The sequence below is a fragment of the Chiroxiphia lanceolata genome, chromosome 5, assembly GCF_009829145.1.
Source record: "Chiroxiphia lanceolata isolate bChiLan1 chromosome 5, bChiLan1.pri, whole genome shotgun sequence".
Lineage (NCBI taxonomy): Eukaryota > Metazoa > Chordata > Aves > Passeriformes > Pipridae > Chiroxiphia > Chiroxiphia lanceolata.
In genome coordinates, this window is record NC_045641.1 from 12,766,402 (window position 1) to 12,793,576 (window position 27,175).

General features: G+C 42.9%; 2 protein-coding genes across 4 annotated transcripts; one reads left to right on the plus strand and one right to left on the minus strand.

Moving 5' to 3' along the window:
• Window positions 1-888: 888 nt before the first annotated feature.
• On the plus strand, window positions 889-10,171 carry PMPCB (peptidase, mitochondrial processing subunit beta). Of its 3 annotated transcripts, none has more exons than XM_032687625.1 (13): window positions 889-996; window positions 2,892-3,032; window positions 3,333-3,419; window positions 4,606-4,735; window positions 5,116-5,314; window positions 5,987-6,066; window positions 6,635-6,747; window positions 7,377-7,520; window positions 8,024-8,187; window positions 9,303-9,388; window positions 9,464-9,552; window positions 9,772-9,847; window positions 9,943-10,171. In XM_032687625.1, the coding sequence occupies exons 1-13, from the start codon at window positions 907-909 to the stop codon at window positions 9,993-9,995; spliced, it is 1,452 nt and encodes a 483-aa protein (XP_032543516.1). In that variant the 5' UTR covers window positions 889-906; the 3' UTR covers window positions 9,996-10,171. The 3 variants fall into 3 exon arrangements, with proteins under 3 accessions (XP_032543516.1, XP_032543517.1, XP_032543518.1); XM_032687626.1 differs by having other exon boundaries at window positions 8,027-8,187; XM_032687627.1 differs by lacking the exon at window positions 889-996 and adding an exon at window positions 1,894-1,926.
• Window positions 10,172-10,212: 41 nt separating this feature from the next.
• On the minus strand, window positions 10,213-26,926 carry DNAJC2 (DnaJ heat shock protein family (Hsp40) member C2). The gene is made up of 17 exons (XM_032687624.1): window positions 26,835-26,926; window positions 26,119-26,309; window positions 25,495-25,570; window positions 23,921-24,019; window positions 21,449-21,590; window positions 20,248-20,328; window positions 19,417-19,482; window positions 17,539-17,630; window positions 17,317-17,438; window positions 16,268-16,417; window positions 15,882-15,970; window positions 15,726-15,795; window positions 14,037-14,221; window positions 12,706-12,806; window positions 11,651-11,758; window positions 10,841-10,995; window positions 10,213-10,333 (listed from the first exon to the last, which is right to left on the minus strand). Exons 1-17 carry the CDS (start codon window positions 26,899-26,901, stop codon window positions 10,259-10,261), a joined length of 1,869 nt encoding a protein of 622 aa, XP_032543515.1. The 5' UTR covers window positions 26,902-26,926; the 3' UTR covers window positions 10,213-10,258.
• Window positions 26,927-27,175: the final 249 nt, after the last annotated feature.

Here is a 27,175-nt window from a genome sequence, read left to right on the forward strand (position 1 = left end):
GCAGTGCCCTGGCAGCCAGGAGGGCCAACCTTGTCTGGGGGGGCATCAAGCAAAGCATTGCGAGCTGGGTGAGGGAGAGGATTGTCCTGCTCTGCTCGGCACTGGGGCAGCCTCACCTTGAATATTGTGGCAGTTTTGGGCACTACAATATAAGAAAGATATTAAGCTCTTAGAGAGTGTCCAGAGGAGGGCAATGAAGATGGTGAAGGGCCTTGAGGGGAAGCTGTATGAGGAGCAGCCGAGGGCACTTGGTCTGTTCAGCCTGGAGGAGACTGAGGGGAGACCTCATTGCAGTTACAACTTCCTTGTGAGGTGAAGTGGTGGGGCAGACACTGATCTCTTCTCTGTGGCAACCAGTGACAGGACCCGAAGGAATGGCCTGAAGTTGTGTCAGGGGAGGTTTAGGTTGGATATTAGAAAGAGGTTCTTCACCCAAGGGATGGTTGGGCACTGGAACAGGTTCCCCAGGGAAGTGGTCACAGCACCAAGCCTGACAGAGTTCAAGAAGTGTTTGGATGACACTCTCAGGCACATGGTATGACTCTTGGGGATGGTCCTGTGCAGGACCAGGAGCTGGACCGGGAGCTGGACTCAAATGTTCCTTGTGGGTTCCTTCCAACTCAGCATATTCTGTGATCCTGTGAAAACCAAGCCCCAAGCCCGCTAGAGCTCAAGGAGCGGTTGGACAACGCTCTCAGGCAGAGGGTGGGATTGAGCTGTGCAGGGCCAGGATCTGGACTCAATGGTCCTCGCAGATCCCTCCGAACTCGGGACATTCTCCAGTCCCCTCACAACTCTTTGTCACGTTGCAATGAGGAGCTCTCGCTGCGCCCCCCGGCGGGGGCGGGCAGAACTGCCCCGCGCCTGCGCGCCCCCGCCCGCCAGCCCCGCCCGCCGCCCGCCAAGATGGCCACGTCTGCGGCGCGCTCTGCGGCCTGGCGGCTCCTCCTGCCTTGGGCCGCCCGCCTGGGGCGAGCTCCCGGCGCGGCGGAGCGGGTGAGGCAGCGAGACGGGGAGCGGAGGGATGCGCGGGGAGCGCGGGCGCCGCGGCGGCTCCGTGCGCTGGTGCTCGGGCGGGCGCTGAGGTGGTCGGGGGGCTGGAGGCCGGGGCGCGGTGCACGCTGGGGTTTGTAGTCGCGGCGGGACCGCGGTGCAAGGCGGGAGTTGTGGTCTCACCTGGCCAAGCTGGGGGCGCGGCCGCTCCTCACAGATCCCGGCGGGACGAGCCCGGCGGCCGCATCCACAGGGTTTGCTGCTGGTGCCCATGCCCGTGTCCGCCCCAGGGGGCTCAGGGGAACGTTTAAACCCTCATTCACTCCCGTGGTTCGGTGGAGGCCCCGGTCCTAGAGCTCTTCCCGTTCTGTCACTTCCCCCATCCTCCCAGTTTGAAGCCTAAGTTTTTCCGTCTGTAAACAGGAGAGGGGGGTCTTTTCAAACAGAGTTTTTTCCTTCCCTGTCATGCAGACGGGCAGTGAGAGGCCCTTGCATCAGCCCAGGCTGGGAGCTGAGTGCCCGGTGAGCAGCTCTGGAAGAGGCTGTTGGAGTGTCCAGCAGCAGGGCAGGGTGGCACAAACGGAGCAGCCGATAGATCAGAGGGAGTGATTAGTTTGCACTTGTCAGGAGGTTTCTGTGTGGCAGCTGGTTTTGGGCTCCTTAGTGTGAGGAGGACGTCAGTGAACTGGAGTGTGTTCAGCAGAGATGAACTGGGCTGGAACACATGCCCTGTGAGGAGGGGCTGAGGGTCTGCGACTTGTTCATCCTGCAGAAGACACGGCTTCAGCTGGACCTGTGGGAGGAGCTGTGAGAAGGACCTGTCCGGTACCCATGAGAAGGTTGTCAGGAAGACAAAACCAGGCTTGTCACAGCAGGGCATCGTGGCAGAATGAGAGACAATGGGCATAAGTTGAAATGAGAGAGGAAAAATTGGTATATGAAAGCTTTTTTCCCCATGAGGCAGTCAAGCAGTGGAGCAGGCTGTGTACACAGCAGAGCTGTGCAGTTTCTCACCATCCTGGGAGATTTTCAATACCCAAATGCAAAGAGCCCTGAGCAAAATGGTCTTGACCCCATAGCTGATCGTGATTGGAGCAGGAAGGAAGTTAGACTGGGAACTTTCTGAGGTCCCTTCAAACTTAAATTGTGCTATGATTCTGAAGTATATGAGTTTTGAGAGATCTCACTATTGGTATTTCAGGGGGAGAGTGGGTGAGAACTGGATTTTGTGCTTCCATGTTTAAGGTAGTTACATGGGGAAAGAAATCTTTGTTTATTTGATACCTTTAAAATAATAGTCTTTGAAATAACTGATTCCTTGAAGTTTGCATTTGGGATACAGATTTGCATTTCTTGACGTTGAAAAAGTGCAACAAACAAACCTTTTTAACCTACATTGTCCCTTCTTTTCTGCCCCACTCTGATTTAATGTGCTTTAACTGCCAGGTGATTGTTTCAGAGGTGACAGTTTCACAGTCTCTGACCAATGAGTGACTGATTTGCAGTCCTGGACGTAGGCACTTGGGCTGTATCTCACTTCACTTTAGAAAGCAGGTGCCCAGAGGAATTCCAGATGGTAAAGGATATATTCAAGGTCCTGCTGGCTCTTACTGGCAGAGCTGGGAAACAAAGTGTGGCTGTCTGATGTTAGTAATATGCTTCTGTGTCAGAATGGAGGGCAGCAGATATATCTCCTCTGTTTTAGTAATCTTTGGGGGTTTTTCTGGATTCAGGTTACTGCATCCCAGATATGAAGTAGTGGTGAATAGTAGTGCTGAATTTTCTTTTCTTTAAATACATTCTTTAGAAAAGATCCACGAACATAATGTTAAAGTTCAGGAATACATTGTTCAGAAGAGTGTCTTTGGATATAACTTAATGACTGATTTTTCTTACAGTGTGTGCATGTTGGAACAGGCAGGCTCAGGGCTTCCAAAGCAGCCACAGAAGTAATCTTAAATGTTCCTGAAACTAGGGTGAGTCCATTGGAAAATGGCTTGCAAGTAGCTTCTGAAGACTCTGGACTCTCAACATGCACAGTAAGTAACTTGTAAAGGAAGGTTTTTTTGTACTCTTCATGTGTGTTAATTTACTTGTGGAACTAAATTGCATTTACACGCAGTGTTCCTAAAACTTAAGATAGGAAACAGAGGTCTTAAGGCTTTTGTAGATTTGTGATTAGATTTTTTTGTGAAGATGGAAATTTTCCTTTTCTTGAAAATCTGATGTGTTTAAGGAAAAAGCCATTTAAAAATAATTCTTGAAAATCTAAGTGTGGCTCACAGAGCAAAACAGAAAAGCTTTTAGGTGGTAAAATGACTTTTTTTTTCTCTGTTGAGGTTGGACTTTGGATTGATGCTGGAAGCAGGTATGAAAATGAGAAGAACAATGGGACTGCTCACTTCCTTGAGCATATGGCTTTCAAGGTGAGTATGAATGTTGATGTAGAAGTTTACAGTGAATTTCTAAGTGTACTGGTTTAAAGGTAAACCGGCAGGAGAAATGAACCCAACTCAAAAGAGATTATAAGTCAGAGTTACAATTTAATGAAAAATAATACAATAGTACAATTATATGGACAAACAATTGGTTTTAACCCACAAACCCCAGATGTATAACCCAGCACCCTGGGGCATGAACAGAGTGATGTTCGTGCTGAGACCCACGTGGTCCCCCCTGAGTCCAAAGTAAAAGGGGAGGAAAACCTGTTGGTGAGAGTGCTGGTCACAGTCTGGTTGAGGTTCTGGTCCTCCTCTGGATCCCATGAGTGGGCCCAGAAGTCCCAAGACCCCAAGATTATATACACTCAGGTTCAAGTGGGAATCCCCAGTACCTCCCCCAGGGTGGGGAGTTCCTCAGTGGGTGGTTGTGAGTCATGAGATATTTTTGGAATCCTTGGTGGCCTGTTAGCAGACATGACCCCTCAGGCTGGGTGTGGAGGTGCTAATGACTCCCTGGAGGGCAGTTATCACACCTGAGTCATTGGTGTGAGGATAGCAACATCCTCCTATCTCACAGCCTTATAGCCTGAGGGGTCAGGTGTGCTCTGGGCAGCTGCTGCAAATGGTCTGTTGTTAACAGTTCCTGGGAAATGACACAGAGGGTGTAGAATACACAGTTTGGGTTACACCCACACAGTGATGAACTGGTCCTGGCTGCTCTAACTAGGACACTAAGTTATTTATCTTTAAAGATCAACAATAAGAACTTTGCCAGAATTCTATAAATAAATTTTCCAAATTGAAATGAGAAAAAAAAATACGGACAACTAAAACCTTGGTTTCCATTAGAAAATGAAGTCCTATTTCTGTGTAGCTGATACACAGCTACAGATTACACAGTTCTAGTTTTAACTCACTTTAACTCACTTTTACCATCTTAAAATAAATAGTCTTAGAAGACACACAGTCACCCTTTTGTCAGTTTTTTATTTTCATTTGGGAGCGTAGTAATATTTATATCTGACTTTCAAGCTTGGAGATATTAGTATGCCAGTTTTATTTCCAGAAGACTTTTTCTTTCTCTTGATCTTGACTTTTTCAGACATGAAGCAGTAATGATGGGTAGGTGAATTGAAGGGTCTAATTTGATTTTGTTATTGTTCTATTTCAGGGAACAAAAAAGAGGTCTCAGTTAGACCTCGAGCTAGAGATTGAGAACATGGGAGCTCATCTGAATGCATATACGTCCAGGGAACAAACTGTGTATTATGCCAAAGCTTTTTCAAAAGACTTACCAAGAGGTAATTGCTCTCATTCATCAGAAAAGCAGCAAAGAACAAGGTGCTTGTCCAGCTTCCAGTGAGGTGACACAGAATGATGCTTTTGCAGTGTTACAGTCCCTTCCTTCCTGGGTGAAAAGTCCTTTCTCGAACTTCACATGAATGTGAGAATGCAGGTTTGGAAAGGAGCCAGCAGTGAAGCTGATATTTGAAAACATTTTTCTCTTCAGAGTCCCAAAATAAGATACCTTTTGGACTTCTCCCTTCCTGCAAGTCTTTTGTCCCCTTGCAGGTCTTGTTAGCACTTGGTCTCTGGGGTGGGCTTCACTTTTGGAACCATATTTTTCTAGTAGTCTGAAAATACTCTTTCCATTTCCATCTCCATCTCTATTTTCACTTAGCTGTGGAAATCCTTGCTGACATAATTCAGAACAGCACCCTGGGAGAAGCAGAGATTGAGCGTGAGCGAGGAGTTATCCTTCGGGAGATGCAAGAAGTTGAAACCAATTTGCAGGAAGTTGTCTTTGATTACCTTCATGCCACAGCCTATCAGAAAACAGCCCTAGGACGGACAATTTTAGGACCCACTGAAAACATCAAGTATGTCCAAATTTGTGTCTGTCTTTAATTGTGGGATAACTTTTATATATTGAAAAGACTAATCTGAAAATGTAGGGAACAGCATTGCTTTTCATTTTTACAGCTGAAATTGTTCTGTGCACTGGATATAATAGTAAGAAGAATCCCCCTATTGCCTTAGTTCCCCTGTATGCAGGCATCAAAGGGTATGTGAACTACAGGTGTCCTCTGCATGTCTTTGTTTTTTGCCATATTTTTCTTCTGTTTGTTGAAAGTGCACCTGACGCAAAATTGGAAATGCTCCTGTTTCCAGTTGGTCGCGTGTTAGACAGTACTGTCAGCACAACTGTGTTTGCACTGCTCTTTCAGCATTTGTTTAGACCAGTGAAGACCAGGAGGCTGCCAAATGTGCTGCTTTCAAAGGAACAGGAGATCATTAGTGCACCTTGTCTGCACTTGACTGAGTTGTAATTCTCACTCTTCTCAGGAAGCTAGAAGAGCTTTAAAAGGCAAAATGTATCAAGTTCCTATTTCCTTTTTAGGAAGTCACCCTTATTTCAGCTTTCTGCCTCTGTTCTGTGCACTGGCAGAACTTATTAATTATTATGGTATTTTGTTGGTTTATACATTTACCTCTTTTTGCTCTAGTCAGCTTTACTGACACAGTAATGATGTCTCCATTCCTGTTTCTAGATCCATAAATCGTAATGACTTGGTTGAGTACATAACAACACATTACAAAGGACCCAGAATGGTCCTGGCTGCTGCTGGAGGTTAGTATGGGATATTCACCCTGGATCATGTGAAACTGTGCTTGAAACCATGGCCTAAGTCTCTGGGAACAACACAATGAATTACTCATTGTTCAGTAGGTCCTGGAAGTTCATTGTTAGCCCTGTGTGTTTTGTGCCTTCATACCATTTGAACTTTTGTTCCCTTTTCCTCTCAGTAATATTCCAGAAACCTTAAATTGGTGACAAGAAGTGAATTGGAGGCCAAAGTCATTCTTCCATGTGGGCAGGAAAGGAGGGTCCTAAAAGGCGTTCAGTGTGAAAAGGGGCGTGGCAAGGAATGCAGAGACAAAGTAATAACTTTAAGGCTTGAAACTGAGAGCAAACAGCTTGATTTGCTGTGATTTTAATGGGAGGCTGTTAGAGAGAACTCAGGAATGGGAATCATGATCTCGCTCTGTGTAATGGAGAGGTGTGAAGAATGCAAAAGTGAGGTATTAAAGCAGGGGCCCAATGAATTACTGCTTGGTCGAGTCTTTAGACTGTGCAGCAATTTAAATGAATTGTTTACAGAGTAACATCATGAAGCATGTGAAATACCTTTTTTCAGGGGTCTGTCATGATGAACTGCTTGACCTAGCGAAGTGCCATTTTGGTAACTTGCCATCTGCTCCAGAAGGAGGACTGCCACCCCTGCCACCTTGCAGCTTCACAGGTAGTGAGGTAAGCTGTTGGGTGGCTTTGTGAGCTGGCCCTTACATCCCCTGACAACTGCTCTCTGCTAAAGAGAGAGGGCTGCTCTGACACAGACTTGACACATGAAAGGGTTTCTTGCCCCCAGTGAGGGTGATGGGAGTAGCTGCTTTCCAAAGCGGTACTTTGGGTCCTTTCTTGGACAAACCTCACTGCCACCTCTTTTTATGCTTCATCACTTCCTGGAGGATTATGTCCCTTATACTTGTTGCTACTTTCCTTTTATCCCCTTGACTGTGCTGGTGGAGCATTTCCACTTGTTGAGAACCACTTATTTAAAGGATGTGGCAGAGAACCGTGGCATCCTTGTTCTCTTCCCATCTCTATTCAGATTTTGCAAAGTCATCAGATTTCCTCGCTGCTGGTAGTTGTAAAATGACTTGTAATGCCCTCTCTGTGTATGTTGGCAAAGTCCTCTGAAACTGCCTCGGGGAAGACTAGTTAAGGCTGATGTTAAACTAAGCTTCGCGTGCTTTAATTTTGGTTTGTGCACGCTTTATAATCCATCTGTAATGGAAAAGTCTGTCGTCTGATATTCAACTTCCCATATACCTGACTGTGTACAGGTTGTACTACAGCTGCTCTCTTTTGTTACACAGATTCGAATCCGGGATGACAAGATGCCCCTGGCCCACCTGGCCATAGCTGTGGAAGCAGCTGGCTGGTCAGACCCAGATACAATCCCACTCATGGTAGCCAATACTCTGATAGGTAACTGGGATCGTTCCTTTGGAGGAGGCGTGGTGAGTGAACCTGCAAACACCGTCCTGCTCTGAATGACCTTGGTGGGCTGGTGAGATCTCCCTGACTTGGGTACTGCCAGGACAGATGAGGGGGTTCAGTTGTGCATCTGAGAGAATTTGTTACCCAGGATAATTTTAGGAAGTGGTTCTAAACCACCAAAATAGAGGTGACTTGAGATCTTGCCAGCCTTCATCGAAAGTAGGATGTTTTATACCTGTATGTCATCAGAACCCATGGGTATCAGTAACTGTCCCTTTCTTGAACCTAAGCAGTTTCATGATTTTGGTTTAAATCTGGGCTGTTACTTCCAAATGTGAGATTATGTACAAGGAAAGCAACTGTTGTGCTGAAGAGCTGATAATTAACCTCACAGCTTCTGCTGGAGCCTGTGATAGTACTGCATGTTCTGTCATCATTAAATGAAAACAGGAAATCAATCAGGGCAATGAATAGGAAGCTTCCAAAATGCTTCATAAAACAGTATCTTCTTCTTTTGCCTCAGCAGAATTTATCCAGTAAGCTTGCTCAGATTGCCTGCCATGGTAACCTGTGTCACAGTTTCCAGTCCTTCAACACCTGCTATACTGACACAGGGCTGTGGGGACTCTATATGGTCTGTGAGCCATCTACTATTCAGGACATGGTGCACTTTGTTCAGAGAGAATGGTAAGCTAACAATTCTCTCTCTTAAAAGGTTGTTTTCTGTGGTGGAATGCAAATTAAAAATATATAAATAATTTAAAGAGAGTATTTTTGTTTCTCTGCTTAGGCTCATCTGGAAAAAAACAAATGCATCAAATTCTAAACTTTGGCATCTAATGCAGAGTCCCAGCAGCCAGTTTGTGGCACCCTTACTTGGAGTGAATTGCTTAAGATTTAGGTTTTGTTTTCTTTCTCTGCCCTGGAAGAATGACCAAGCACTGTAGTTAATATAACAGCATTCCTTGTACAAGTACATATGGCAGGGATTTTTGGGCTGTTACATACGGAATTTTGAAACTTGGGATTCTAGATAATATTCATTCATCTAAGGCTTAAATCTATATTGAAGTATGTCCCTAGGTGCAACTGTAAAGCTTGAACTGCAGATGTGATTAGAAACAGACATAAATTACATAAGAGCACTGATTTAAAGTGGATGAAGTTGAAACAGAAGTTGAAAGAAATCTTGAAAATATGGAGTTTCTTTAATCACATAAATCACTTCTCATATACCATTATTCTGTGAGATCTCTCTTAATAACTCAGGGAGAAAAAAGGCATGAATTTAGCTGTCCCTTTACTGCAGCTTAGCACCAGAGAAGATACAAACAATTCCTGGGACAAGAATCAAGTGTTAAGATATTTGATGCACCCCCCTGTCCTCATGAAACGTTCCTTATACAGAGTGGCAGATCTCACCAAGAGAAGAGCCAGGAAGTGATGGATTGCCTTCCAGCTAATTACTTCTGATTGCTTGGCTCCTATTTTCCTAGCAACACCCATTCTCAACATAATAAGTACACTTGGCTCAAAATATACATTTAATAAAACAAAATGCAGCTCTTCTAAGGGGAAAAACTTGCTTTTGAGTATATTGGCAGGTTCCCCAAAACCCTACTCTTATGCTGCTGCTTTGCATCCTATGCCTTGTTTCCATGTCAAACTCTCCTACCAGCTCTGTCTATAGAAAAGAAGTGCCTGGTAGGTGCAGGAGTGTCTGTGCACCTCTTCATCGCAGGCAATCTTGTGTGCTGCAGGCTACTATTATTTAATGCCTTTGGATTTAAACTGTTTTTCAGGATAAGACTTTGCACAAGCGTTACAGAAAATGAAGTAGCTCGAGCGAAAAATCTTCTAAAGACAAACATGCTGCTACAACTTGATGGTGAGACTTATGAGAGCTTTTTATTCTTTGTGGAGTTGTAGGCTGGTAACTGAAGCATATTTTCCCTTATTTTAGGGTCTACACCAATCTGTGAAGACATTGGAAGACAAATGCTGTGTTATAAGCGCCGAATCCCAATTCCAGAACTTGAGGCGAGAATTGATGTAAGTGGCAGTCACGTTGAAACTTTTAAATTAGGCAATTGAGAAAATTATTTGCTACAAAAAGTAAAAATACAGAAGTTGGACTGTTCCTGGGTGAGAAAATGTTTCCAGCTGAGAAAACTTTGAAGTGTTTTGTTGCCTGTTCCTGTGGATTATACAGAATTAAGGTCACAGTTTTAGATGGGATGGTAACAAAGGTGTCTCTTTCACCCCTTTTAGGCTATTGATGCCCAGACTATTAGAGAGATCTGCACAAAGTACATCTGTGATAAGCATCCTGCAGTGGCTGCTGTCGGTATGTGATACAAGTTTCCCTACCTTCCCATAACCCCTCCAGACCAATCACTATCAGTTGAACATGTGTCATAGCCAACTTTCTTTGACTTCCAGGTCCAATTGAACAACTCCCAGAGTATAGCAAAATCTGCAGTGGCATGTATTAGCGCCGTGAGTAGTGAATAACAAGAACTTTCAGTATATTTGAGCTTTTTAAAAAAAAAAGAAAGAGAAAACCAATAAAAAACCCAAAACAGAACAAAAAACCTTCCACCAAGCAACTACACCCCTGTTTAAAGCTTTTGAGTTGTATTTGAGAAGATTAAATCTCAAGAACCAGCCACTCCTGTGTGTCTGTATACTGAAGAAAGGAATGGAAACATGTACAGTATTTGCATTTTTATTACAAAACAAAGATTGTCAGTAAGAGTCATTTCTTGACTTTAGTAGCATTCATCACTTGTTCTTGAGCAGCTTTCTTTGCCTTGACCATTTCAACGAGTTCCTAGAGAGTTGGGGGAAAAAAACCACACCAAACAATTAAATTAAACATGGAACGTGTTAACAATGCTAGGGGTTTGAACCCTACATATATTCACTGTGAAACACTCTCACTCTCAACATACTGAGAAATCTACATAGTTTAATACTGTGAAGCAATTTCTCAATTGATGGAAGGTCAATGCTCATCTACCTCCCCTGTAGTAGGAACTTTACCTGCAGGAGGATAGGGACAGGACTTTACTGTCTACAAGAGCATGGTGTCAAATTGTAAGACAGATTTCATGAGACAGACTTTCCTTCCCAGATTCCAGAGCCACTACTTTCACCAAGGAACATTTAGTCCTTAAAGCTCTTCAGGAGTTGAATTACCAAAAAAAAGTTTCTCCATAAGGTTCCATCAGTTTGCTGCTCTCAGAGACCATCTCTGGTAGGCAATGCAACAGTTAAAGCAAAGGATTCTATCAAGATGTGGGCTGATGACAGTCCCAGGAGAGGTGAGGTCCCTTACCTTGTATCGCTTCATGCAGTCTTTTTTTGACCGGCCTGGAACAGCTGCTGCTATTTTCTCCCATCTTTCGGGAGTATTTACTGGATAAGTCTTCAATGCTTGTTCTAAGAGTTTTTGTTCTTCTGTAGTCCAAGGGGATGAATCTAAAGGTGATCCTGTTTTTTAAATGCAAAAATGACAGCAAGAAAAATATTGTAAAATCTATTTAGTTGATTTAAAATCCGTGCAGTTTTGAAAACCCCAAAAAAACAACCAACCCTGAAGCTGACTGGACAAGTAACCCTCAGGATCTTTAGATAAAGCATGGGGAAGTTAGAAGGGAGCATCTTTTGTTGTCAGCTGAGTGTTAGATTGCTGTAGCTGCCCTCTTAAGGCACAGCACTAGGGCTGCAATGTAGGTTTTCCTTTTGCATTTCAGTAAGGAACACTCAGCAAGGAAACAGCCTTCTATAAGCGTCTGGAAAACTTGATGGGAGGTGTTCGGGGTTTCACAGGAGACCAAAAGCTGTACGATGATCCTGTATCTCAAGTGCATCCCCTCAAGCTTGTTCTTCCCTCAAAGTGTAACACCCTCTGAGGAACAGATGATCTCAGCACCAGACTTAACCTGTTGCCTCACCAGGAAGCATTTCAGACTGTCACTGTGTAGGTCACTGTGGGGTGTATTGTATGTACCAGAAATGCTGAAATCCGGCAACAGAGCCTGGATCACTTTCTATGTTTGTAATCAAGTCTTGAGTCTGGGTTACTTCCTTTCTAAGAGCCACAGGGGAGACAGGTCTGCAAGAAGGGCTCCCTTTTCATCTTTACCTTCAAATCGTTCCGAGGGGGCAGCACTGTCCATCTGAGGCACCACACCGTGTTCTTTTTTAAATTTGTCAAATGCTTTCTTGTTTATGTCATCTTTTTGATGAGGGTCTATGAGTAACAGACATTGAAGAGAAAAATAATTGCAACAGTTAAAGCCACATGTAATAATAAAAACACTGTGTAGCAGATTACTAGTTTACAGTAATCACATAATTAAAACTATTCTTACTTCCTTTAAAATAATGGTAAAGAAGTTGGTAGATTAAAAAAAATAATCTTTCATGGTCCAATAAACTTTGCTCAAAGTGTCAGGCTCTCCAACCCCTATCCTGCTTTATACTGCTCAGAGCAATACTTGTTCCATATAATCTTAAGCCTGAATCTGCAACTTCAGAGAAATCCAGAAGGATTATTCTCTCAAGTAATGGCTCCTGCACAAAACTCACATATTATCCAGGGTGTGAGTGTGTCAGAGGGGCAGGAACACTGGGGAAGTTCAGGCAGGTGGTTTGGAATGGAGAAGCCTCTTAAAAACTTTGTGCAATTTTTTTTTTTGTTCTGTAGTGAAATATGTCATTTCCTTAAGACCTTATTCCAGAGCTCTCTAGGCTTCATTTATCATTTTATTATTATTCATTTTCAAAAAAGAGATGAGCCACATTAATTTAGGTGTCTTACTCTGGTGTTTTTAAAGTATCTCTAGAGCTTAATCACTTCCTTTTATTTTAGATGCCTTCCTTTGTAGGGAGCTTTTCCAGAGGCCCACTTGTCTCTGGCTGAGCCCAGGCAATGCATGTGGCCCACAGACATCTGAGCATCCAGCTACAGTGAGACTGTTCCTGAGAGTCACTCACGAGGTGGTAACTTAACACAAAAACCATTAGGCTGAGAACACTGAATCACATAAATGCTCCTCTAAATCTTCCATCTGAACTACACTTCTGTGGGGATATACAGAAGATTTTCTCAGAAACACAAAGCCATTTGAAAAAAAAAATCCAGCTGTGCAGAAGCATGCAGAATATCTTATTGCAAAAATAAGGTAATATAGATACCAAGCTTTTGAAGGCTCTTGGCTTTATTGATGACATCTTTTGCTGTTCGTTTTATTCCAGTAGTAGAGTGCAAGTTCATGTAATTGGCAATAACCTCCCACCTAAATCAAGAATAGAAATGGTAAACCAGCATATTACATAATTATCTTCATACAAGTGATGGTCAAGCTCCTGTACACATTTTATATCAAATCCTAAGTAAGTTTAATCATACTTAAATACATATAAAATGTCAGGGTAACTATTCTGGAAAGCTTTCAGTTACTAACTGAAGAATTCAGTCAGTTGAGTGAACTTTAGCTGCTGATACAGAAAAAGGATGGGGTAGAATGTAGGTGAGTGCAAACCTCTAATCCTCAAAATTCTGCTCAGATGTTGCTTTCCTGAATTCCCTGAACACCTCTGACATTAAATACTGCAGGGTGCACTCAAGGGCTGAGAAGTTACTAACCCTTTGTCCACTGCTCCCCAGAAGGCCTAAACATCAAGTAAAGGGGCTTAAGCAGGAAAGAGCTAGAACAGCCCTATAGCCCCAGAACTATTCCTAGTGCATTCTTAGAAAATGGAAAGCAATATTTGCACCTGATCAGACAGGAGGATGGTGTCTAGGCCTGTGCTCTCAGTGAGCACTGACTGCTGAGCTGCAGAAACAGGCACTGCTATTGTCTCCAGAGAGTATGGCAGCTTTTATTTATTTTTTTTAAAGTATGCCTCTAAGTCTTGTAATTGAGGCCTCAAATCCCAAGTGGAAGAAGGCATTTCATTCCTGGGAAAGAGTAGAATTTAAGGCATACTCCTGTTCTTCATACTTATCAGTAAGCTGATTGCCAGTGCTGCTTTCTGTAAATCCCAACCTTTCCCTTTCCCCCGACTCTGCCCTAAGGAAAGCTGGTGCACTTAACTCATCTCTCTGCATGGTTTCCTCCTACTATGTAGAGGAGAAAGCAGCCTTATATTCATTGTGGAGCTACTGGAAGTAGCTTACACACTTGTATTCCTACCCAGCTGCATCCCAGTCACTGTTCCAGTTTTGTTCTCTACTTTAACAACTGGAGCCTACCCTGGAGTAAACCCTGTGCAAACATGCACCTCAGCACCATCTTGGTAATGGACCGAGGCCCAGTCTGGAGGAAACGATACAGGGCCAGAGCTAACTCCAGTGACACATAAAGCATGGTACTAAGGGAAAACAAGAGTCAAGGAAAAGAAGGAAATTTAGGGAGTCCTCGTACTGACACCATACCTAGCAGGGTCTGAAAGTAAGTTGTATTATGCTTGTTATTTAATTAAAAATTGTTAGTAAGGATTTTAGCACCGATCCCGAGGAGTACCTTGAGTTAGTCCCTGCTGGAAAGAGGTTCACAGCTTTAATTAACAACTGTAAGTCATCTTCTGGCCAATTTTTGCTTCCCCCTCCACCACCAGTGGTTGACTTTTCTGAACTCTTTGTTGCTTGGCGCATACGAGCTTCTGCCTCTTCTTTCTCTCGCCTTATTTGTTCATTTATTTCTTCTATCTAAGGATTGTAAATAAGCATTATTTATTTATTTACTGAATTTTTACATTTCACAGTGACACAAACCCCTCTCTCTGGAATTGCTTTGAGCCTTGAATTCTGCTTAGTTTCTGTTCTGTACATGATACATAAGGAAATGGAGGTGCTTATCTGCTCCAGTATTATTTCCCTCCATCTCATGCATAAATTTGGCCATCTCAGATTAGGAGTTCAGAAATCCATCACAAGTTCCCTAGGAAATTACATGAAAACTCCCAGAATTAAAGCAAAACTTCAGATCCTAGTGTGAATGTCCAGGCTAACACCTGACTTAGAGGGACAGATCCACAAAAGTAATAAAAGCCTAAAGTGACCAGTGAGGGCAGTGAAACATCCATGTTGAATACACTGATTCCCAAATCTTCCAACCAAACTGCTGTCTAAGCCTGGTTATGTCAGAAATTCTCAGTTATAACACTTGCTGTAAGTTAGTGACTAAAATCTTGGTTGTTGCAGTTAATGCTAAGAGTTTACTCAGAGTTAGATGGCCAGGTGTAGTTTGTTAGCAAGCAGTTCAGCAGAATTTAAGTTACCCATTGCACATCTTTGTGACCTGTAATCACATCTCGAGAATGTGGTGTGACACATCTTTAATTATCTGCTTCCCAGTTCAGTCTTAGCAATATTACAGGAGCTGTGCACTGACCCCTGTTGGCAGATTGCCCAAAATAGGTTTCTCACTCTCTGTCTCAAAATCTTTCTGGCAAAAGGAAAGTTATCTGGCAGATAATTTTTATTAATGCAGAAATGGAATAGTTTTAACAGACAGAAAGGGGACTGTCCTGTGTTTGGAACACTCTCCTGGAGAATGGAAGATTGAATTCAGTCCCCTACAGAATACGAGGGATTTAAGTTGACTGGTGAGTAAACCTGACCCTGGGATGGGGGCAGATCCCCACCAGGAAGGAAAGTTCAGAGCAGTGAAACACACTGGGTGAGAGAAAGCAACTTAACTCTTTCTGCAGGATGTAGGTTCAGCCTTATTAGTTCAAATGGCTTTTCCCTGCTGGCAGGTTTAGGCAGATCCTTGCTGAGTTTTGTAAATCTCAATTCCAAGTGTCTTGCTTTTTCCATTGTTTGGTATCCAACCCACTGGCCCTTCCAGTGCCTAGAGCACTGAAGTCCTTTTGTGGATCTAGCCCCAGGTCAGGGATACTAGGCCAGGATTTTTTTTGCATAATAGAATAGGTTAAGACTGCCCTCCTTCCCTCAAGGTAACTGCTACCCATTGTTGGGCAAAATGAAATTCCTCTACTGCTTCTGAATAAAAGTGGATTAATTTCACCAGACATGAACTGCATTGTGTAAAATGGAGCAGAGATCACACTGCCTGGGGACTCTGAAACTCGAGTCTGTGTTAAACAAGCAGGATTCCACAGCAGCTATGTTGTATCTTACTTCGATTCAGTCATGATGATTTCCACAATTCATTCTGTTATTTTGATTTGACACTCAGCATAATTACCTGTTTTACTACAGCCGCCTTTCCTCCTTCCCTTGTTGTGGATGTAAGTGCTTCATTCAAGCATTGCAGACTAAAAATAAATTATTAAGTTACAACGGAGAGCTAGTGGAAAGATGGGTATCAAAATGAGCAGAAAGCAGCAGCAGGAGGACTTACCTTGCCAGCTCAAGGCGATCACAAAGCTTTTCCACCTCCTCCATCATTTTAACACAATCTGCCTCATTATCAGAAAAGTAATTCCAGTTCTGGAAGCAGAAATACATGTTCTACAAAGTTCTTGAACTTTATTGTCCTGTTCCTTCAGCCAAAGGCTTAACACACAGCATCCTTCAGCCACTGCTGTGTTTGGACCTATTTGGTCAGCTTTACACATAACTCAAAAGCATTTAAGTATGTGTTTTAGCACTTTGGTTTTTAGTAAACCCACTTTCCATACCCATCTCCAGCCCTAAGGACAAGCAAACACGTGATACAGTCTAATCTAAACACACAGAGTAATTTCACTGACGTAACTTGTATTTCATTGTAATTATATTTAATACCTTGCACGTTGTTCTCAGTTTTTGCCTTTCTTTCTTGATTGCTTTCTTCTGTATCTCTTTTTCCTTTTTTGCTAGTAATGCTTGCTGCCTAACTTCTTCTTCCTCCTTTTCTTTTGCTAACCGTGCTGCTTCTAATTCTGCTTGTCTTTGCTGCAATCAAAAGGGAAAAAAACCCAAACAAGTAAAAAACCCTCAACAAATCACATTGTTACAAGGTCATTCAGTCATCCAGTATTAAAATGTTTTGGTTTTGGTGTGGGTACAGTTTTGTTTGTTTGTTTTGGTGAGGTTTGTTTTAAAATGCATCAATACTTTAATGTTTGGTTTTCCAAGAATTTTGAAGGAAGATGATGAAACATATAGCAGTTGGCATTGAGTAATTAATTAATTGAGGCATTAATTAAGTACCCTAAGTATGCACTGTGAGGACCCCCAGGTTATAAATCCTCACTTCGTCTGCAATGAAGATTTAAACCATGGGAAATTTCCTATGGCTGCCTCAGGAATATAAGCTTGGAAAAATGCAGTGGTCCGGCATTTCTCTGCATCACTATTAATATAGTACTTTGCAGTGTTCCAGCACTGTCTTCCAAGTTACTTTTTAGCATCTTACAGCTCCCTTTCATTCCTATACTTCCAAAGCCATCTTTTCCAAACTGTTAATATTAATCAGATACGTTGCATTACCTCAAAGTGTTTCATACTAACCGACCACTCCCATTCCACACACACAAGGCAAACAGCCATGTCCATTTTATGAAAATGCAAAGTAGGGCACAGAACTTAACACCTGCCTCGAAACCAGAGGAAGTGTATGCAACGACAGAATTCAGTTTTAGAAGATCTTTTGTTTCAGATCTGCATTCCTTGTTTCCATCTCACTCTCAAAAGGCTGTCAGTCTTGCCCTGCCTGCTGCACAGGCAAAGACAATGCATCGTTAAACCCACTGTGTTTCTAACAGTAGCTCCTGACACAACTAGAAGATGAAACAGTGGATCAGGTATGAATGAACCAGGGTTTTTCAATCCAAATAAAGCTGTTAACTTACTTTTTCTTTTGCCTCCTGTTCTTTTCGTTTTGCTTCTACTTTTGCTTTCTTCTCTGCTTCCTTCTTTGCCTTTTCTTCCTCCTTAAATTTCTTTATCCTGGGATCACAGCTGTATGCATTGTCTGGTGGAAGAAAGGAAGCAGCATGTACAGAAGAAAAACGGGAGATTTCCACTATTAGCTAACAAATCTCTCTTTAAAAAACAGCAGTTTTTGTGCTCACCAACAAGAGTCCTAATTCTGTTCATTTCTTCTTTTTTCCTCAATGCTCTCGCAGCTCTGTTCTGCTTCTCAATCCACCTCCTTTCATCTCGACTAGAAGGGAAAACACAGTTCAGTGCTAATGCCCTACAATGTCACTGTTAGAAATTCATCAACAAACTTTTTAAAGTTTCCCCCACACAGATGCTCTTCTGTGAAAACTTCAGAAATAGACTTCGATAAATGAAGCTCCAGGCCCCAAGCTCATGTAAAAAAATGCTAAGTGTTTACATAGTTACATAAACCTGACAAACCAAGCTGCTTATCTGTCATTGAAGGGAATGATATCATGGGCTTTATTTCCAAAATGCAATCCACTTGCTTACCTAACATTAGACCTCAGCAAAACAACAGAAATGCTGGTATAATGTTTAATTAAAGGGCAGCAAAATAAGCGATGCCAGTTATCTCATTTTAGAGAATATAGGTCATGTCAAGGAAACCCATCTGCACAGAAGCAACACTTTCCACGAAGCACCGTGACACTGTGGTAAAGTCATGCCAGATTCACTCCAGCAGAACACAGCTCAGGTTAAACAGATGAGAAACTGGCTGACTAAATAATCTGAAAATACTTGTAAGTGCTGCCAAGAAAGAGGCAAGTTTTTAGTGGGGGTCTGTAGCCTCATCCACACAAGCATATGGAGAAAAATATAGGGGACAGGGCGGCTGGACCAGATGGTCTTTAAAGTCCCTTCCAACCCAAACCATTCTGTGATTCCATACCTCCGAACAAAGAAAACAATCCCCATAACAGAGCAGGAGACTAATATGAGTAGATTGAAGCTTTAAAACATGAACAACATCACCTTTGGCAAGAAGGGGTAACAAGAATCATGGCCATCTGAACAGCTGCTGAAATGAAGTTCTCTCTCAAGTACAGCAGACTAGGTACCACTTGTCTTTAAAAAAGGACACTAATGACAGGAATGACCAGAAGAAAAAAGAGCTATGCAAATAATTCAAGACCCTTCCAATGAGAAGGCTAGAGATTCATCTGTGTGATTTATCACAAATACAAGTGATGTGGAATTGATTACAGTGCCTTCACAGAAGAGAGAACAGTGGGTCCAGTGAGGCTCAAAAAATTTAACAGCAGGAAGAGGCACTAGAGAAATGAATGCCTACCTACAGCTAAATATGTCAGTTACTAGCACAAAGCAAGCCAGCCACTGAATCTAAATACAAAATTGATTTATATCCAAACTTGAAAGAAGAGGTTCATACAATGCAAGTTAAGGTTATACAAAGATAACTAAGTGAAAGCTTGCATCCTGTGAAATGTGTGTTAGACTAAATGATTTGGTGCTCCAACTTGAACACTCTGTGTTTAGAACTGTAGGAAGGATAAAAATAGAATGTTATTTTCTGAGTCTGAGTAATTCAGCAACTATCACTACATCACCAAATACACGATTTTTATTAACATCAAGCCAACAGAACTCATCTCTGCACATTCTATAAAGTATCATTTTCTCAGTACAAGTTTTAGATTAAGAGAGAAATGATACCTGCTTACTTATCCACTCTGCTCTGGCTCCAGGTTCAACCTGTGCTTGGGACTGGCTGGAACTGCAAGTCTGAACTTAACTGAACACACATTTCAAAGCACCTCAGACACACCTCTGTGAGGCAAGCAAGAACTACTTCAATTACACAAATAAGACACAGAAGCCCACAGTCACTGCAGTTCAAGTCCATGACTGACTCGAGCTAGGAGAGTGGAATTCAGACTTAGCTTGGCTACCTTTCTTCCTGTGACTTACAGTCTAAGAGAAAGTTGGAAAATCTTGCTGTATCATCTCTCAGTCTCCTGTCAATTTTCTTTTTACTTACATACCATTCTGCTTTCTCTTTTTCTTCTTCATCTAAATAGGAAAACTCTCTCCAGGAATCAAAATTATACCTAAAGTAAATTTAAGGAAAAAAAAAAGTGAATGAAAAAACAGCAAATCTATTAGAAATCATCTACCTTTTTTACTATTACGTTTTGGTAGGCAACTATATTGCTACTTATAATTTATAATACATAATTTACAATTATACTGCACCTACAGTGATTGCACTGTGTTTACTCAAAGCACAAGATGTTCCTGAAAGTAATGATTTACACCTATCTGTAGTGTAGGTCACTGGATGACCAGTGACCTATCTGGTCATCCCTGTGACCAGAGTCAGGATGGGATCAGTCTTGCCAACTCTAAATGTCTACAGTGCAGTTGTCTAAGCTCCCATCACAGGCAGTGGAGATGCAGTGCAGTCTGTAGAGTTCAGAGAGAAATTAATGTAATCTTCATGTAAGCACCTGTACTTAGCAGGGAAGTCAAACCATAAACACTGACTTTATTGGACTAGACACATCTCCCTTAAACACCTTAGACATCTCCACTAAAAAACACAAGTTAGGTGAGATGAACTTCCAGTCTGTGGGTCAGCCCAGTTCACAGCCATTGTGCTCGGACGCTCCCGCTGCAGCCATGAATTTCGTGTGGATGGATTAGCCAGGAGAAAGCCAGCTCATTTCGTGGGAGGCACAAATGGCTGTGGGGTAATTCCATGACATTACTGGGTCAGAACAGCCCACAGCCAACAACCCACACAGCAAAGGGTCTGCAAGCCCTTCATATCACATCTTGAACACTGTGAACAGTAGAGATATCAGCTAACTTACCAAAAGGAATAGAAGGCATCTACCTCTTCAAATGAGGAGTTCATGTCCCCAAGTTTAGGTACGTTTTTCTTATTTGACCATCTGAAAATAAATGGATATATTCAAGAAATAATATCTATAACCTTAATTCTTAACATAGCATTTGTTAAATTCAGAATCAAAATACCAAATCGGAGGCTCCCTTTCACCAACACAGAGGAGCACCAGGAAAGAGAAAGAGAACAGGACAGTTCCTCCTAAGCATCCTCCAGACTGGGCATTTTTGGGGGAGTTCCCCCAGAAAAGCAACCTCCTCCTGCCTTGTGCCTGCAAGGAGACCTGATGGAGCACAAGCTATCTTTGTGGGTATTCAATTTTCCACACACATTCTTCTGGAAGAGCAGCTTAGAGAAAGTGGACAAAAGATGTTCTGTGAGTAACTCAGCTCTGTGGCAGGCTACAGGAAACCTCCCACATGTTCTAATGGAGCACAAGGGAATAATGCATACTCTGCCTCCACTGCATTTTTTCCTATGGAAATCTTCCATAGGCTCTAGAATTTGTTGTTCCATGACAAAGCATCCATTTCCAAGCAGAGAAGGGAAAAGCCCATGTGACAACCAGAGATCCAGGTCTGAATCTCTGGAATACTTGATAAAACAGCCAATAAGACTGCTTTAAATAACTATTGTTCAAAACATTGCAAAGTGCCTCACACAATGGGGCACTTTTTCATGTAGGGAAAAGGTGAAACAGGCTTCTGATGTGACACCCTTAATACAAAGTTAATTGCCAAGCATGAATCAAATGCAGAAAAACAGAACCACCAAATATTGATAGTTACATTTATCTTCTCTTTTAACCAGCTAAATTGTGAAAATAACTACTGTCTTCTGTTAATGTCTCATAAGAAAATCATAAAAAAGTAATTTTTAGTCAGCAGTATACAAGCACTTAGTATTGAAAGAAATTTTAAGATGAAACAATGTGTTGTACAAAAAGGACAGCAGGGAGCTGAGAACAGATCTTTTTTTTTTAAATCTCATGGGTCAAACTCAATGTCACAGTTCAGATTATTTTAAAATGAAATAACAGAGAACTGCACTATTTTACTTGTATTACATTTCTAGCAAATTACTACATCTCTTGTTACAAACACAAAATCAGAAGTTTGCAAATGCTGATTCTCCAGCAAAAGCAGAGGCAGTCTGACATGGCTTACCTGGCATTTCTTTCAAAAACTGGTGAGAAAACTTCAAAGAAGTTTTCTTTTGCTTCACTTTTGGAAGGTACAGAGTTATCAAAAGTAGGATCTATGCTGTTAAATGCTCGTCGTTTCAGAGGATCAGATAATACTTCATAAGCTGAAAAAAAGTTACCAGACATAAGGTTCTAAATGTTTAAAAAGATGCTGTCAGATCTGCCTTTGATCTATCATTCTGTACAGCTCGATACTTAATTATTTCAGTGTCACCAAATAGCATTGTTTTCTACTCCTGTTCAACTAAGTAGGAGAAAAATGTTCGTGAAAAAGAACACATTTAACTACTGAGATGTAACAAAACATGTAATATTTAAAATACTTTTATAGCAGTAAATTTGGTTCAGGCCCTGGGAGTTTGGGCCTGACATCCTCAGGCTTTTATCAAGCACCAGATCCTTGCAGACAAATTGACAAAGTGGGTCTATTAAAGCACAGAGTAAAAGCAGCTCCCGAGTTAATATGATGTCAGAACTGGCAAGAAAATGAGCCATTCATTAGAATTTTTGCAGCTCATTATGAAGTTGTACTGAGACTTGGAAAGAATATAAATCACCACACAGCTACTGGATGAAACATGCACACAGTCCCAGTTTTCCTGTTCTTACAGGCCCAAAGTTGGGGAGCATCACATTATTAATCTGGTATCCTGTAAATCACACACACTATAGCTTCACTAAACTCTTGCTTTTTCACAAGGAAGTGTGGAGTTACTTTGTCTGTCAGTTCTACAATGACCACTATTTTCGGTAAGAGTGAAAAGTCAAAGGAATCAAATTCATAATGTGATCATTCATGGGCTTCTGTGCCTGCATCCCTGGACAGAGAACACTCTATCATGAAGTTGGATCCAGGAGGTGATAACCTGGAGACTTTGGTGCTCTGCAGTTCTGTGTACTGTTGTAAACTGATCTCAGTGCACATGTCAGTGGAGAGAGAAAGGAATGCAGGTAGCCACCAATGAGCTGCTGTCTGCCAGTCTGCCCTTGCCTTCTGGGAAGGGACTTCCCTCTCTCTAAATATTCTCTCTATTCCCTAAATGACCCCAATTATCCTCTGCATGGTAAGCCAGGAGCCTCAGTAACCCTCATACCGTGTCCTGATGCAAGAAATTCCGTGCACATCCATTGGTTACTCTTCTACTCAAGAGACATCCCTTCTATACAGATCCCTACTCCCACATACTCAGTTTCCCCAGCTCTGTATCTCTTGCTCATTCCTTTGTCAGATCCAGTTCTGAATCCCACCTACGTACTCCTGCCTTTCCAAGTTTCTTCTCCCTGTTCCATTACCACTTCCTCCTGCTTCATGCCCCTCTTTCCTACAACTGCATTTCCTTCCTCCAAAGTACACCCTAGAAGCATTACTCCTCTTCCTTGCTACTTTGTGCTTTCCTTTCAGTTTATCCTTACACTTGGATTGTAAGCAGTTAAGAAGGAAGATTCTATGATTCCATGATATTTTGCTCTGTGCATATAGAACACAGAGCAATTCCTGAATTGAGGTGCAGGTTCTCATTATAGATATCTGGCAGTTCTCTGACAGGACTGCAACTACAAAAAAGAAACTTCCTTTGGCAATTTTTTCCCTTTGACAACTCTAAAGGAGGCTGAAAACAACATTAGTTTGTCTAATATCTCATACTAACCAGTATTGTAGGAAGACATTCAGAGAAGAAAGACATTCAGAGAAGAAAGTTTAGAAACACAAATTCCAAGATTTCCTCCTGCTTCAACCTTATTAAGTGAAAATAACATGTCTGAAATAAACAGAAAAGCCAAGTTCCAAAGCATTTCTTGAGACCCAAGTCATACCCCTAGAACAGTCCCTATGGCTTTGGAATTGGCCAGCAGTGGTGCTCTGGGTCCCAGAATCATTCAGGTTGGAAAAGACCCCTGAGATCACTGAGTCCAACCATTAACCCAGTGCTGCCAAGTCCACCTCTACAGGCCAGAGGGAAATGTCACTCAGTTGAGTTCACTCGCTCATCTGAGGGCAAAAACGAGCAGCTGAAGAAACTGATATCCTGGATCAAATCAGAAGATGTTCTGCTGTCAGAGCAAGCACATTAGAATTCAGATTTTTCAACAGCTGTTGGTGCCTTAGGGGAATTGCTCCATCACACACCAGTTTTCCCAGGTATGGAGCCACCTCCCGTGTTCATCTGTGCGAGTGCTGCTACAAGTGTCACATTTTGCCACCACCTGGCACAGCAGCCAAATGTCTGTGTTACATTCCCATTCTGCTTCTACCCAGAGGGAAGTTATATTAATGCACTGTCTCTCTACTGAGGCAGTTTTCTAAAATGAAAAAGACCTTCTCCAGCTTTTTAATCATTGACAATTCCTTAAAAACCTAATAAAGCACAAGAAATATGTTTCTGATTATCAAGCAGATTGAGAGAATATCTAACAAGAGAGATCAATTGCTTACCTTTAGTTATGCATGTAAAATAATCGTTATCACCTTCTCCTATCTGTTCCCCGGCAGCTTTTCGCTTATCTGGATGATGTTTCAAAACCATGGATTTATCTAGCAAATAGATGCATTGCATTTAGAAATGCTTCATCACTAACATTTCAAACTAAAAAGCAGTACAGTAATTCCAATTGACTTTTCTCTAATTACATACTTTAATAAAAATCAAAAACGAAACCCTCAGATCTGGAAGAAAACAAGTATGAGTTAATGACTTTTCTTTGATTTAACACTACTGTCAGAACTAGAATTATTTCATCTTCGCTGGGACGTAAAATAACCACAACTCAGAAACTCTATTCCACCTCAACACCTGAAGAAGTACTGATTCTAGTATTATGCACAGCAAAGTGTTTCAGCAACTGTGAGTGTACAGCTGGCTTCAAAACTGAAAAAATAAAGAAAAATAATTTATGTAATTTTAGTTGTTATTTCTAATTAAAAACAAAGGAGTTCAGATAATAAAAAATTAGTATTCTATCCCTTTACTGAACACAATCCAAGATGGAATTTAGCAAGGAAAGTACAGCCACAAGCCTGTGAAGATTGTTGCACTTACCCATGGGTAACAGTAAGCACACATATGAGACTTGGGGTCAAATTCTCTTTCTACTTAGGCCTTGAATCCTAAGACACAACTAGCACATAGAGAATATCTACTAAAGGTGCTACCAAGGTTGCTTTAGTATTTAAAAGGTAAAACCAGTATTTAAACGGACTTCTCTGCCAAAAGGCCTTGTCCCATTGTCATACAACACACACTGTACCTTCTTGGCTCACTATAAAACACCAGAGAGAAGATACCAGGCAAGGAGTTACAGCAACTGTCCCTGCCTTTTGAGTGACAAATCAGAATCCTCCTTAAAAACAGGAAAGCACAGTATACAGCGGCGAGAAAGACTCCCATCTGTACTGCACCATGTAACAACTGAGTGCTCAAACAACTGTTTGGCCCTAGAGAGGCTCCGGTTCATGCTCAGAGGATTAGTGACACCACTGATCATCTCCAGAGCAGGTGTGGCTCTGTGTCATACCAGCACATGCTCCACAGTGGTGCTGTTTACCAGCGCAGGCATGAGGCAACATATTTCCCGTGTAAGTTGGTAATTCACTGATTTCCACTCATTTTCATTTGGGAGTATCCGGGGACAGTGATTCTGCTCACACCAGCACAGTTATACAAGCTGTTCACAAGGTCAACTCACACACCACCAGCTTGTCTCATAAAGGCTACTGAACAATCTTCAGAGTGCTTTTAAATCTTCCTCCACTAAGCACTTCCATCCCTCTTGCAAAGCAGAGGCACACCGTGTTCTAGGAAAAAAAGTTCTGAAGCCCAACATGTTCCTTCACATGCGAGTACCACAAAATGGCCCCAGGCACCTGCACGTGCTCCTGCATCATGAGGAGGCATTTTTAGGCCTGTGAAACAGTAAAAATCTTGTTCATGACATGCAAGTATTGTCAGGTGGAAAACAGCTGTGCACATCTGAAAAAAGAAGTTAGGCTGATGAAGGAAAGGTACTTACGAGCTGCTTTGATTTGTTTCTGAGTAGCTCTGTATCGGATATTTCCGAGCCCAAGAACTGCATAATGGTCTTGGTTCTGAGAGAAAAAAACCACAAAGCCTAATAAACACTGATAAATACAACCTAAAATGCCACAATACATGCAGAAAACCAGTTCTCCTCCCCATCTCTTGAAAGCAATCTTCCCTCTCAATAAGTATTGGGAAAAGGATGCAGGGATAATTGTCGTAGAGGCCATAATTATTAAATATGTGAATGTCAGTAAATTAAGCCACTGTTATAAAAATTCAAGTAGTTTAATCCAAATTGTATGACAGCACTAGAAAGTTCAACTACTGGAAAACTGAATTGGTGTCTTTAATATTAAGAGTGCCAACATAACTCCAGGGTAAGGGAGGTGGTGACAGGGAGAAGAGACACTTCTAACACTTTCAGGCGGTAAATAAAAAGCAGCAGCTCAAGACTAAGATCTTATCCTGATGTGTTTGCCTTCGCAACCCAGATATAATGCCAAGGGACACAAAACAATTCAGACAGGGCTGGGAAGGGATCTTTAGCAGCTGGGAATAGCAGATAGCTTTAATGGGCAAAAATAGTTGACACCAATCTGTATTGACTGAATACCTTCCAGTCCTTTGGGTCAAGAGTTTTTAACATAGGAAACTCTTCAAGCTGCAGTTCTTCATCCCCTGACTCTTCAGAAAGCTCCTTCTCATCTTCCAGCTCCTGGAAAGAGGCAGAAACATTTATGTTTCTCCTCTTAATAAATGCTTCAAACCATCTTCCCACGGGTTCCACTTGACAGAGCACTGACGCTACAAGCAAAAACACAAGAGCAACTTCACCTTCTGTGGCTTACTTTTTATTCTTTTCTTTTTTTTTTTAATTAAACCCCATCAAACCTCATAAAGGCACTGCACCACACAAGGCTACAGATCACCAAACCTCCCCGTTGGTCTTCAAACACCGAGACCCAGCACACGCGTGCCCGTCGGACGGGACCTCCCGACGCCCCGCTGCGCCCTCGCATCCTCCGAGGGGTTTCGGAGTTAGACGGACGCACGTGTCCGGTCACATTAGACACAGTCCCGCTGCTCCCGGAGGCGATAACCGCGGCAGCAACACTAAACTGGGGCTGATCTCCCCGCGTTCCCGCTCCCCCTCCGGCAGCGACCCCACACTTGTTGCTCCCACACGGAGCGGAACGAGCGCCGGGGAAGGCGCAACACGCGAAGAGAATCAAAGCCTAATAAACAGCCAAGCTCCCCAAAACCTCGGCGGTTCCCCAGCTCCAGCTCAAGCGCCGAGGGCCGTGTTTTGGCCGTGCCCGCAGTACTCACCAGCGGAGAGCGGCCTGGTCACGGCCGAGCGCTGCCCGTGCCCGGCGGGGCCGCGCAGCAGCGCCATGGCCGCGCTGGGCCCGGCCGGGGCCGCCCGTGCCGCTTCCGGGGCGGCGGCGCCCGCGTGCGGCGCCATAAGCGGCCCGGTCCGGCCCGACCCGGTCCCCGCGGGCCCCGCCGCGGCCCTGCCGCGGCCCCTGCACCGCCCCCGCGGCCCCGGGCGGCTCCTGCGCGGGGGCGGTACCGCCGGCGCCACCCGGGGCTGGAGGGGAGAGCCGCCGCCGGCGCGCGGAACCCCCCGGCGGCGGCCGCGGCGCCCGGGGGGGAAGGAGATGCCGGTG

Coding starts and splice junctions, on each gene's coding strand:
- PMPCB (XM_032687625.1), top strand. CDS start 907: ATGGCCACGTCTGCGGCGCGCTCTGCGGCCTGGCGGCTCCTCCTGCCT. Junction 4,736..5,115: donor TTCAAAAGACTTACCAAGAG/GTAATTGCTCTC, acceptor ATTTTCACTTAG/CTGTGGAAATCCTTGCTGAC. Junction 7,521..8,023: donor GTTCCTTTGGAGGAGGCGTG/GTGAGTGAACCT, acceptor CTTTTGCCTCAG/CAGAATTTATCCAGTAAGCT.
- DNAJC2 (XM_032687624.1), bottom strand. CDS start 26,901: ATGGCGCTGCTGCGCGGCCCCGCCGGGCACGGGCAGCGCTCGGCCGTG. Junction 25,571..26,118: donor TTGACCCAAAGGACTGGAAG/GTATTCAGTCAA, acceptor TTTTTCTCTCAG/AACCAAGACCATTATGCAGT. Junction 20,329..21,448: donor GTTTTTGAAAGAAATGCCAG/GTAAGCCATGTC, acceptor ATTTATTTTCAG/ATGGTCAAATAAGAAAAACG.